This window comes from Cololabis saira, chromosome 12 (assembly GCF_033807715.1).
Source record: "Cololabis saira isolate AMF1-May2022 chromosome 12, fColSai1.1, whole genome shotgun sequence".
Classification (NCBI taxonomy): domain Eukaryota; kingdom Metazoa; phylum Chordata; class Actinopteri; order Beloniformes; family Belonidae; genus Cololabis; species Cololabis saira.
The window spans coordinates 16,292,871-16,306,266 of record NC_084598.1 but is presented as its reverse complement, the minus strand read 5'-3'; the positions used below and the strand labels follow the sequence as shown (position 1 = coordinate 16,306,266).

The 13,396-nt window shown below is 45.7% G+C and overlaps 1 protein-coding gene across 3 annotated transcripts in view; it reads right to left on the bottom strand.

The window, feature by feature from the left end:
- mecp2 (methyl CpG binding protein 2) overlaps positions 1-8,332 on the bottom strand; it is a 33,064-nt gene extending 24,732 nt beyond the window's left edge. For all 3 annotated transcript variants that reach the window (XR_009783832.1, XR_009783831.1, XM_061735726.1), the window contains exons 1-5: positions 8,213-8,332; positions 2,564-2,759; positions 2,258-2,448; positions 1,974-2,167; positions 1,756-1,883 (exon numbers count right to left, since the gene is read on the bottom strand). Coding sequence is in view for 1 of the 3 variants with exons in the window: in XM_061735726.1 (XP_061591710.1) it covers positions 1,756-1,883; positions 1,974-2,167; positions 2,258-2,448; positions 2,564-2,759; positions 8,213-8,244 (741 nt within the window). In the remaining 2 variants the exon portion in view is untranslated. The remainder of the gene's footprint in view (positions 1-1,755; positions 1,884-1,973; positions 2,168-2,257; positions 2,449-2,563; positions 2,760-8,212) is intronic.
- Between the last annotated feature and the right edge of the window lie 5,064 nt (positions 8,333-13,396).

Here is a 13,396-nt window from a genome sequence, read left to right as displayed (position 1 = left end):
TTTCAAACTACTATTACATTTAATGTCCGATCAATGCTTTGAGGTATCATGGCACTGTATACTCAATCGATGGTAGATGAATATCTCATGAGGATATTATTGATTGGAGGGCAGAAAGCCGTAACAAGTAGTTGGTTACAACCAAACACATCAACACTGGAGCACTGGCAAACCAATGTCTAGGAAGTCTTTGACATAGAGAGACTGACATTCTTTTTACAACTACTGTGAGAGAAGTTTAAGAAATTGTGGTCAAAGTGGATTAGATACATAAGCTCACAGAGACCAGAACGGCCCTAAATACATTTATTATATGGTTTGAGGTACCAGACAATTAACCATTGAGACGAGAAGTTGCTGGGAAAAGATCTCAACAGAAAATGAGTATGTGTGACCTTGTCTGTTTATTTGTTCTTATTCTGTCTGCCACATGGTTATTGGTTATGGGGTAGGTGGCTCAGGTGGTAGAGCGTTAACCCATGAACCTGAAGGTCAGTGGTTCAAGCCCTAGTTCCTCCTGTGTCCACCAAAGTGTCCTTGAGCAAGACACTGAATCCCCAGTTGTGCCAGCACCGTTGTATGGCGGCTCCGCCGACATCCGGTGTGTGAATGTGTGGGTGAATGTCTGCAGTGTGAAGCGCTTTGGGGATGTAAGAGTACAGCTGGAAAGCCCTATAGAAGTGTAAGCCATTTACCATTTATGTTCTTTTTTGGTATATGGGTGCAACTGCTCTGAAAAAGAAAAAAGCCACAAAAATGTCGCAATCGCTAAAAACGTTGTGATTGCTAATCTCAACCCACAAAAACGAAGCCACGACTGAAACTTTTTTTATCTAGTTCCAAATCATGACAAATGTCATCTCAAGCCACCTCAGCAATACAGGTCAACTGGTTCCAAAGTAGTTCAATTCATAGCCAATAATGGCGCTTTTGCATTAGTACCGCCTTAACTCGGTTCTACCTGTTTTGCCCTTTTGCACTAGGGCTGAGACGGGTAGAGCCGCTCAAAGCCGATACTTTTTTCTGTAACCATTTCAGCGAGGTTCTATCGAGGGCTGAGCAGGGACCCAGTGATTGGTCGGGGGGCGGGGACGTCACCACCCTCCGCGCCAGTGAATGGTCGGGGGGCGGGGACGTCATCACCCTCCGCGCCTCTGATTGGTCGGGGGCGGGGCCGTCAGACGTTTGAATCAGGAAGCGGGAGTCAGCGCGAGAGCGACCCGCGGCTCGCAGCGATTTTATTATAAAGCGCAAAACGTCTGTTTGGTGATCCAACTCTGAGGTGCAGATGTTCATAAACCTGGTGACTGACGAGAGAATTAAAAAAGGGATGTAAACGGGCTGTTTTACTCTCAGCCGCTCGCGGCTCCAGCTGATTTCTGATGAGCGCCGACATGAACAAAGCGGTTGCGCAATCGAGTACGTAACAGCAGCTTCACCCGAACCTGCACACTTCTCCCCTGGCTGTGTCTAAAAACAAACGGGTAGAGGTGGGTAAAGGCGTGACGAGCCGAGTCGGGCCGAGTAAGCCCTAGTGCAAAAGTGCCATAAAATAACAATATATATTGCTTCCCCAAGGGAACCAACCAATTGCATCAAAACTTTTCATCCATACAATCCTCCGTCCTGAGAACGCACCAGGCAACAAGAAAAAGTGTATTGTTGGTCTGGACAGCACTGTTGTTAGGGTTAGGGTTAGAGTTAGGGCTAACCCTAACCCTATGCTTGTTGAATTAACTGAAACTGCAGTTGTACCTTGGAGCTGGTTAAAGTAGAGGGCTCTTCCTTGCTGAAGGGCATTTTGACCAGCAGTTTGCCTGGACTCTTCTCCACCACACGTTTCATGGCCACACCTTCAGTAGCCTGCCGCATTTTCCCACTGCCTGCAAAAACAGTCCAGAAACCGATGAGTACAGTACAGCATGATGAGTACAGTACAATGAATCCAGATTCTGGTCTCAGTATCTGCGTACCTTTAGGCCGCCCACGGCCACGCCCAGATGGCTTTACCACCTTAGGTGTCTTGGGGGGTCGCTTCTCACGTCGGGAAGGGCTTCCACGCCCAGTGACAGTGAAGTCAAAATCGTTGGGGTCAGTGGTCGTGTCGCCAACCTTTTGGAAGTAGGCCATAAGCTCCACCTTGGAGCGAAACGCCTTTCCCTCCGCACTTCACAGCGAGAAAACAAGACATGGAAGCATTCATTCAGTATTCAGACTGCACCGCACCATTCACCAGCACCAGGAGGATGAGGCTTACTTGATCAGGTAGACATCAAACTTTCCCGCAGAGCGCCCAGACTTCCTCTGTTTTAGTTTGCGGGTCCAGCCTTCAGGCAGCGTGGGGTCATCATACAGCGGTCCACGGTCCCGGATGATAGAGCGCCGCTGCCTGGGAGATCCTGCAGACTCTGAGCCCAGCTCTGATGGGCCTGCAACTGGCTCTGAAACCTGCAGGGGAGAGAGGACATCATGACCTGAAGATTTCTGATTCATCCTGGAGTACGCTACACTGTTTGGTTCAGGACAACATGCGGACCACAACGGGACTCCAGCAGTTCTGTACCTCGCTTTGCGACTCCATCTCTGATGGTGGCTGCTGCCTGGCTGTTGAAGGTGGGGCTGAGGCTGTCTTCGCTGTCCCCTGGTCGGCATGGCGACGCTCTCTGCGAGTCTTCTTGGTCGTACCGTGGGACCTGGCTTTACCTCTTGTTGGGGGCTGGGGATTAACAGGGCCCTCGTCACTTTCTTGCCCCTCTTCCCTGTAGAAATAAGATGACGTCACGCCTATTTTGTCCCTTTTATTATTAACGTCTCTAATAACGTTCTATTACGTTATTAGTTCTATTAGTTCTATTACTTGATCATAGCACTCCTTTTAATGCGCATCAGCGTCCAACAAAACCAACGGCGCAATAGCTTGTCCTCCATTCGTCGTGAAACACATTCACAACTGAGCCAAGTGTTTGCAGCAACATAGAAAGTGATCTCTGACATGTTTTTGCGATAACGTCATGTACACGCTTCGTATTTTCGCTCAAAATGGTTCCAACATGATGTCAAGCCAGAAACACTCCAAAGTTTGGATATAAGTCACTAAAAGGACAATACCAGGGCCAGGTGCAACCGTAGATATATGTATATATATGTATATATGTATATATAACAATGGATGCAGCATTGTTCTGCCCCCAGACTTGTACAGCGTGATACACCGTTTGATATGTTGGCTCGACTGTGAAATCAAAAATAACCCGTTTACCGCCGCTGGGTTCGTACAATCGGATATTTGCTTCGCGAAAGGCCGCAGCTCGACGATTACAAATAATCAAAAGCTTGTTTTTAAGACATTCAAGGCCTGTTTAAAATAGGTATTAGATGCCATAATAGGTCCCCTTTAACATGGAAGTTTATGGAGACTGATTCGCTTTTGCAGTCGCCCATTACTGGTCAGTCGAGGAACTGCCGCAAACCGTAGTCCTACATGTGCATCAGTCTGGAAGTGAGATGGTTGGGTCTTGGTTGTAACAGGTTCAGAGCTTTGATCACATCAAAGGGGGGGGGGGGAAATGTTAAAGTCCATTGCGATTGTATTTATGTCACAGTGTTCGTTTGAAAAGGTTCCTGTTTTTCAGCTGAAGCCAGCCTTGATTTAGACGAAGTTGAATATTGGTGCATACTTGAGATTAAAGTGTTAATGCAATCGTTTGTACTATGTTTGTACTGTATATAACTTGATGAGAATCGATAAGAGAACCGATAAGGAACAGAATCGATATTAATAATGGAACCGGAATCGGTAAATTGAATAATTCTTAACAATTCCCATCCCTATTTCCGGGTAGTTTTTCAGAGGCCAGATCATTGACGCATGTCTCCGTTACCAGGAATGGCCCTGCAAAAGTAGCCTTCAGGAAAAGGTTCTTTTGATAAGAGAGGTACCCAGACAGGCCAACGGGAACAACCTGCATGTGAGAGTAACTCATTCGAACCATTGGGACCAGACAGACAAAAAGAAGATAGATGGACAGACAAGTCGGTCCGGGTTTTGTTGGCATAGTACGTCAAAATAGATGTTGAGTGGGGGGATTTTTTTTTAATCTTAAATCGCTACAAATCAAGTCAACGGTTCTTGTGTGGCACCACAGCGCAACGGTGACCAACCGGCTGAAGAGGCAGAGAAGTGGGCAGACCCGGTTCGAGTTTCCTGTTCCCGACGTGTCGATAATCCAGGTTATCAAAAGTGTCATGGAAAACGTTTTTAGCATTTCCAAGTGTGGCAGCGCTGGATGTGAAGTGTCCAGCTGTTTTTGGCCTCATTATTACTATGCAGTTATACTATGACACTATTTAATCATTATGACTGCATTACATAATGGCTTTGAACATTTATTTTTATAATCTTCCGCTGCCTTCGTCCTCTGGGGACTGTTTTCGCAGCAGTGGTAGCAGCAATAGCATTAATTAACACCAGCATTAATTAACACCACCAACCCCCCGCAATGCTAACTTTGTCAAAAATTCAGTCCCACCTTTATTTTTGCGAAAAAGTGTAACGTGAATGTGACTAACGTGGTGACAGGAAAGCGGAGGTCACTGAGAGGATGTAGCATTTGTGGCTAATGTTTCGCATGCAACAGATGAGCCAGTCCACCATTTATTGTTATGTTTAAGTAACTTGCGTATTTTATTTAATAATTTCTATAAGGAATTTATTTGTTATAAAGACATAAATTCCACTGTCTACTCTGTGCTGTCTCTAATGCTACAATAAATCATTCAATAAGGAATGTGTATTTTTTTTTAATTCAGTATATAAACTATATTTACCTTTTATTCTTAAAAACCCACTGAAACAGGAACATTTAGGGAAAAATGACCACTTATCAATTAATTACTGATTGATGGACAAGGTCAATCAACTACTGATTAATTAATTAATTAATTAATCATTTGCATCCCTGTTGGTGTCAAATAAAATGTTTTCCTACTTGACCCTAAACTGAACTTCTCCTCATACATGAGTCAAGCCTCATCTAAAACTGAACGGTTCACTCACAGCTCCACAGGTTCAACCATGTAAAAGTCAGAGCCACAGGTGGTGTTTTATCAGGACATTCACTGGTTCTCTCTGTAATTTTTGTCGCTGACTTCCTGCCAGGTTGATCTGCTGTGTGGGAACTATTGAGGTTTAATGCCAAAGCAAACTGCGTCAGCTATGGCGGGACTCTCCACATCCGTGGTGGTGGGACTGCTCCATGACAGCTGTGGTGGGGGGACTGATTGAAACACGTTTTAATCGGTGGGCTGGTGAACTGTTTCTGGGTCAGTGGGATGACTGAAGGGAAAGTGCAGTTTTACCAGTGATAAAACAAACGGAGCCAAACGTCACAAGTCATTGATCATTTTGATGATTGTGATCAATCACTCAATATTTTTCCTGACTTGTCACCAAGTCAGAAGTGTCCACTGTGTAAACTGCCACTCAGGTATTCAGCGTGGGTTAACTCTAAATAAATATAGTATATTTTTTCCTTAAACATGCTCCTCGAAGCAGACAGAATGAGCAGCAGAAGAAAGCAGAACTGAAAAAGATGACGATGAAATAAAACAGGACTTTTGAACAAAACACACATGTAACCTAAATGAAACTAAAACGAGAGAACTTCTGGACTGAGCGGCGGATCGGCGCACCCATGTGACCAACGTTGCGTTACACCATCGAGCGTCACTAAATGTGGCTGCTATGAAGGTACTTTTAGGATATTGACAGACGTTCACTACTGATCGCCTCTCATCTAGGGATCCTCAATAAACTACCAGCTGAAGGAAAGGCAGCAGGATTATTTTTCCCAGCATCCTCTACACACCATGGGACCCAGCCCCTCCCAACTGGTATTGTATTTACTCGTGGTGGGGGAAAAAAATAAAAAACAAAAACAATATTGCAATATATTGTTGCGCTCTCTGTCGCAATAAATAATCGATAAACTGAAGGCAAATATCGATATTTTATTACAACACACATAATGGATTTACGAGGTTGTCACCGCACTATTGTTCTTGTACTTCAATTTGTCCAGCTGTACAGTGTTTACATTTACAAGACTAGGAGGCAGTGAGGTACTATGCAAAATTAAGTTGCTTACTGACTTTTCAGTATTAGAAACAAAGCAGTGCACTGTCCTGGTTTATATAAAATGTGTTATTAATGTTCATGCACTTTAATTTGTCCAGCTGTACAGTGTTTACATTTACAAGTCTAGGAGGCAGTGAGGCAAATATACAAATGCACTTTCTTTGTACATTGTATGAAGTTTTGGCATTGAATAGATGTATAACTAGAGACGTCCTTTTTATGGGTATTTTTTCTTTTTCAGTCACATCTATCGTGATATATCGTTGATGAAATTTCTTATAATATATCAAATATAGATATCGTGTATCGTGATATTATCGTTATCGTGGGACACATATCGCCACAGTATTGAATCGTGAGTTACCCGTATCGTCCCACCCCTAGTATTTACACACTTCTTTGTTATTATAGTAATTTTCATGTGGAAAAACACTGTTCTTAAAGTTCATTGAACTTTGTGTTAGAAAGCTTTGTGATGAACATTTTTCATTTGGGCAGCGCGTTTGGAGTTCAAGCGAGTTTAACACCTGAAACTACGGTGGCCGAGACCCGCCATTGCTGAAAATTAAAGAAACGCTGCAAATAAAATAAACGCTTTGCAAATAAAATAAACGCTGCAAATAAAAACAAAGGCTGCTTCAAATATAAAGAAACCCCGCTGCAAATAAAATAAAAAAATGACAGAAATAAAAAAGCCACAACGGAAGTGAATTACCGGGGCTATTTTTGCTGATGCAGCAGTGTTTTTTACGTGAGAGGAGAAGAAGAAGACGAAGAGGACGTAAGAGAAAAGGAATAAATAAGAAGAGCGAGGAATAGGGAGAACAACGAACGAGAAAATAAGTGAAAAGGTTAGTGTTCAACGTCGCTACGTGTAATTTTTAATGTGCAACACCGGTGCATCGGCAAAAATAGTCCCCGGTAATTCACTTCCGTTGTGGCTTTTTTTATTTGCGTCGTTTTTTAATTTTATTTGCAGCAGGGTTTCTTTTATTTGCAGCAGCGTTTCTTTTTGTTTGCAGCGTTTATTTTATTTGCTAAGCGTTTATTTTATTTGTAGCAGCGTTTGTTTCTGTTTGCAGCGTTACTTTTATTTTCAGCAATGGCAGGTCTCGGCCACCGTATGAAACCTTTTTATTGGATTCTTAATCAAAACATACTGGAGCAGTAAATACAGACGTGACGCGATCTGAAGCTCTGATCTGAAGCTCTGATCTGAAACTGTGATCTGAAACTGTGATCTGAAACTGATCTGAAGCTGATCTGAATCTCCTTCATCCAGGTCACAGGTCACCTGCTGGGTCACGTGGGTCCACCTGCGTGCCCAGGCTCAGCAGCTCACCTGTGTGTGTTCCTGAGCTGCTGAGGCTGTGACAGGAACCGGAAGTGAGCAGATGAACAAACTAGGACACGCGCGCGCGCTCAGCTGGCCTTACACGCACCCCAGCTCACACGCATCTCACTTTTGCTCAGCGGCACTCCGGCAGCCCACTCCTCCGCTGGTGTCGGAGGAAGCCGCGGGGCTTGTTAGTGAGTGGGTCGGTGGGAGGGGCGGGGTTAGCCCGGGTTAATCCGGGCAGCCCTCCCTCGGTGACCCGGGTTATTGGCGGTGTGCAGTGTGCGCAGCTAGCAGCCCGTTAGGGCTGATTTATGGTTCCGCGTCACACCAACGCAGAGTCTACGGCGTAGGGTACGCGGCGACGCACACCGTATGGTGTGCGTCGCCGCGTACCATACGCCGTAGGCTACGCCGTCGATGTAACGCAGAAGCATAAACCAGCCTGAGCCGCTCCTGTGTTGGAGGCGGGTGGAGACTGCTCCCGGCCGCCCCGGGCGGACCTCCGCCCTCGCCCCGGGGCAGCCGTGCGGCCGTCCCGGGCGGGCAGCGGGCGAGGCTGAGCGGAGGCTGAGCAGCAAGTTGGTGACGTATTCCCGCTAACCCCGCTCCGCGGAGACGGGCTGGAGTCAAAATCGACGCACTTTAAATAAAACGCACAACAGAAAAGGCTCGCGGGGGTCGGAGGGGACGGCGGTGGCTGCGCTTTCATGGAGTTGAAATATGAAAAAAACACTTACAGTCTCTCTTCTCCGCTCTCCACGGCGGCCATTTTTATTTAAATAAATAATTGTATATTAAAAAAAAAGCCTCCAAACATCTCGGCCCCCTCCTGCTGCACCCCGCCCCCTCCGTCAGCAGCCAAACACCGCGAGATCTGCGCTCGGATCGTCACGTGATCAACGCCGCTGGCGCTCGGGCGACGTGCCGACGGGGCGGCCATCTTGGCAGAGGCGCGCTCCTCCTTTATTACAGCACCGTGTGTGAGAGACGAGGCGCCTACCCTGTTTAAATGAGCACAAATTGTTCAATTGTCAATTTAATATTTTAAGATGAATACATTAAAGGTTAAATATAGCATTTAAAAAAACATCATTGTGAATAAATATATTTGCAGTGAAATTACGATTATAGTTATTAGAATAGATTGTCCTTTATTCCTCCCACAATGGGGGCATTCTCTTTGTGGAGCAGCAGTACACACAACACACACATGCACAAAAGGGTAAAAAAAATATATGATTACAAAAGTAAACAGTATATACATTGGAAGAAAAATAAAAGTAGTGCAAAAAAAAAAAGCAAGTAGGATGTGTATGAGGTATAAAGATATTGCACATCTTGTTGTTATTGACCATTTGCTACCAGTGATCAGGCCTGGTTGTGGAGTCTGATAGCAGCGGGGAGGAAGGACCTGCAATGCCTCTCAGTGACGCATCGTGGGTGACGAAGCCGGTCCCTGATGGAGCTCTCCAGGGGCCTCATGATCGAAACGTGCGGCGCACAAAAATCCTTCTGGATCTCTGCCCTGAACTGGACCAGCTGCTCCGGTTCAGACCAACATGATGCTTTCAGCTGGAGCTGCTGACAGGTCGGACATCTCTCAGTCACCATGACGACAGTATGGGACGAGTACTGGAGATTAAAGCCAGATCCTAAAACATCCCATAAATGGGTCTGGACAGAAAAACATTAAAATACATTGCAGCTGTGAAGTTTTCTTTTAAAATAAAACTAAGATGTCACGGAAAGGTTGGTTGGTACGAACTGATGTGATTCAGCAATGATGAATAAAGTTTTTATTTTATTATGGGGGGGGGGGTTACCTCATGGCAGTGGGGGGCTGTGGCTAGGGCGTCTCCGGTTCTCCTGGAGGGGGCTGGGCTGTGGGCGTGGGGGTCCCGCTTGAAGGGCCCGGCCCTGCTTGGGTGGAGGGTGGCTGTCTGCACTGGGGGGGCATTGCTGCCTTGGTCCTCCATCGCTGGGCGGGGGCCGCGTGCCCCTGCGTCTGTGGGGACCTTTGGGGTATCCGCCGGGGTGGTCCTGGGGGGGCATGGGTCCGGGGATCGGGCCTCCCTTGGCCGGGGGGTGCACGGGCGGGCGCGGCGGCGGGGTGGAACCAATGTCAGGTGTCTATGTCTTATGTTGTCAGTATGAATGGAGGAATGCTGGACCATTTCCCCCTCCGCCTGGGGGCTCCGGGGGCGCCCGTGGAGGTACGGTGGGGCCCTGGCCCGGCTCGGAGGGCCGGCCCCCGTCAACTGGATGGCCGTTGGGGGGGCGTGGGCTACCTTCCAGGGCCGGCTCCGCTGGTCCTGCCTCCTGGCTTCAGCCTCCGCTCCCCATCCTTCCCCCCCTTACACGATTCATATGCACATAGGCAGGGGCGGGGGGTCCGGGGCGTGGGGGACATGTCCCGCGTGGCCCGGCACTCCCCGCCTCACGGTTTTAATAACACTGTAGACACTGCACATTCAACATTTAATAAATACTGTACATTTAACAAGGATACTTAGTTCTGGAGGGGGGGGATTATTGTCAGCATGATACCCTGACCTCCCCCTCCATGTTTTTATGGCATTAATCACATGCACTCAACACCAGGGTCGGGAGGGGGGCCCACATCACCCGCGTTCCCTCGCCGGCCTGGGATAGGTGGGTCGCGATGCCCGGGCATGGCGGGGCTCATCGCGCAGCCTGGGGTGCCTTCTGGCGGTGCTGGACTCCTCCGGGGAGGGGTAAACGGTGCGTGATTGTGCGTCTTTGTCGGTGAGAATGCGGTATGAAAGGGTCCAGCCATGGAGGATTTGAGCCTCCATTGGCAGGACAACAAATTGTAATAATTTATTGATATTATTACATACAAAGAGGGTTATTAATATTATTATTATATTATTATCATTATTATTGTTATCATCATTATTATGGTTAGTATATTATTATTATTATTATTATTATAAATAGCGGATAGATGAATGGGATGCCTGGGTCTGGGGCCCTCCGTTGTCGGGCCTGCGCGGGTGTTGCCCTGTTGGGGGGTTCCCTCTCTCTGGGCCCGTCTCCGGTCCCCCCCGCTGCCTCCGCGGTGGGGCGCTCCTCTGGTCCTCCGCTCCTCGCTGGCGGTGGGTTGCCTCCCGCCCTCTTTTCGCCCTCTGTGGGGTTGCCGGTGGCCTGGGTTCCGGGTTCTTCCTTGTCGGCCTCTGGTCTCGCAGATGGCGGGGTTGCCTCCCCCCCCTCCCTCACTATAGATACACTTCAGGTGGAGCTTTGATAGGATTATTACACACACACACATACACACACACACACACACACACACACACACACACACACACACACATACGCACACACATACATACACATAACCACACACATACATACACATAGCCACATAGACATATATACATATTCATACATGCACACATAGACACACATAGCCACACATATGCATACACACACACAGACACATTTAGCCACACATACATATACACCCTCACACAAACACACACACATATAGCCACTCAGTCACATACGTATACACACACATACACAGCCACACAAACATATACATACACACACACACACATACTGTAGCCACAAAGACATGTACACACACGCATGATCATATACAGTACATACACGCACACACACATAGACATACACACTGACTTGTTCACCTGCATGCTTGCTCTGTAGTTTTGGGGTTAGTTAATCACGGTAGCTTAGCTCAGACTGTGATCAGATCTCGAGATTTGGGTTGATTGCTGCTCGTATTGTGGTCGGCTCCGTGTTGGTTTTGTGTTTTGTTTGTGGTTTTTGTTGCAGATTTCCGGTGCTTGGCGTGTGCCTCGGTGTATTCTTGCTTCCTGGATTGGCAGTGGATGTCACCACCACCACCCCCAAAAAAAAAAAAAAAAGATTCACTGGGTTTGTATATGTGTATATATGTATGTGTATGCGTACGTATGCGTATATATATGTATTTATATTAAATATAGTAATAATGCACATATATATGCCTTTGGTTTTTACCGGCATGGTATCAATCATTAATATGTGTGCAGACAAGGTAAAAAAAAAAAAAAAAAGAGTCAAGTGGGTGATACTGTTGATGGCATCATCAGTACCTCTCCCCTGTCTATAGGCAAACTGGTACAAGTCCTTTGCCAAATTAACCTCTGCTTTAAGGATAGACAACATGAAGCTTTTCGTGATAATTGAAGTGAGGGCCACAGGTCTGAAGTCATTGTTATCGGCTGGACATTGTTTCTTAGCAACAGGAACTATTGTGTCTTTCTTCCGGAGAGCAGGGACAGCATGGGGATCCACAGAGCGCTGGAAGATGGGGCACCAAGCTGGAGTGAAATCGATTAAGCATTAACTCATTAGGAAGTTTGTTTCTCATAACTAGTAAGCTTAAATCAAATTCTTAATATACAACACGTTCTGAATTCCAGCATTCAATATGGAGTCCCACAAGGGTCAATTCTAGGTCCCTTACTTTTCAACTTGTATATGTTACCACTTGGGTCCATCATTCGGCATCATAATATTCAATATCATTCTTATGCTGATGACACACAATTATATGTAATAAAACTAATAAAACTGCCAATCATTTGAGCCCAGTCAATGACCTCATTCAATGCATTACAGATATCAAGTATTGGATGGCAACAAACTTTTTACAGCTGAATGAAGAAAAAACAGAGATTCTTTTAGTTGGTCCAAGTGCTCTGAGGCAACATATTCTCCCTTTATTAACTCCTCTGTCAGTAAAACTGTGTGAGCTTGTCAAAAACTTGGGTGTTATGTTAGATGCTGATCTTAACTTCCAGAAACACATAGCTAATGTCTGCAGGACTGCCTTCTATCATCTTAGAAATATATCTAAATAAGATGCTTTCTGTCACAATCAGACTCTGAAAAGTTGTTTCATGCTTTTATCTCCAGTAGATTAGATTATTGCAATGCACATTTTGCAGGACTAACAAAGCAAGTGTTACATAACCTCCAGATTATTCAAAATGCTGCCGCCAGAATTCTAACAAAAACCAAGAGGTATGAACACATCACTCCTGTTTTATCCTCTCTTCACTGGCTCCCTGTTAAACAAAGAGTAGATTTCAAAGTACTTCTTATTGTCTTTAAATCTATGAATGGCTTATCTCCCTCCTACATGGTTGACATGCTCACTGAATACATTCCAGACAGATCCCTTAGATCAGTGGTCCTCAGCCTTTTTTCAGTGATTTACCCCCTGTGAAATATTTTTTCAGCCAAGTACCCCCTAACCAGCGCAAAGCACTTTTGGTTGTAAAAAAAAAGACCTAAAACAGAGCACTGTGCCATCAGTAACTGATTTATTAAACATAAAAATATTGCTATGCTTCAACCACGACTCCATCGTTGGTCCAAGTGATTGACAGGTGAAGCCAGGTGGCATTTGACAGGTTAGGTGGAACCATCCTGGTGTGGGGGATACTCTGCGGTTTTAGGATAATAAGTTGAATAGCCTACTCCTGAAGATAAAATTCATTTTATGAATTTAGACTTATATTTTCCTCAATTATTTATGAAATATTTATTTTTAAAGGATTTTTGCATGGATGCTACTTTTTAAATATATGTATATTTTAAAATCTCACGTACCCCCTGGAGTGCCTTCACGTACCCCCAGGGGTATGCATACCCCCATTTGAGAACCACTGCCTTAGATAATCAAATAAGAGTCTTCTCATCATACCCAGAATTCACACTAGATCTGCTCATGGTGCTTTCAGTCACTACGGTCCCTCTCTGCAGGAACTAAGGTCTGCTCCAACAGTGCCCTCTTTCAAAGCAGACTAAAAACGTACCTTTTTGAACAGGCTTTTCAGTAAACTCTACATGGTTGGCTGGGTGATCGCACTTTTGTTAAAATG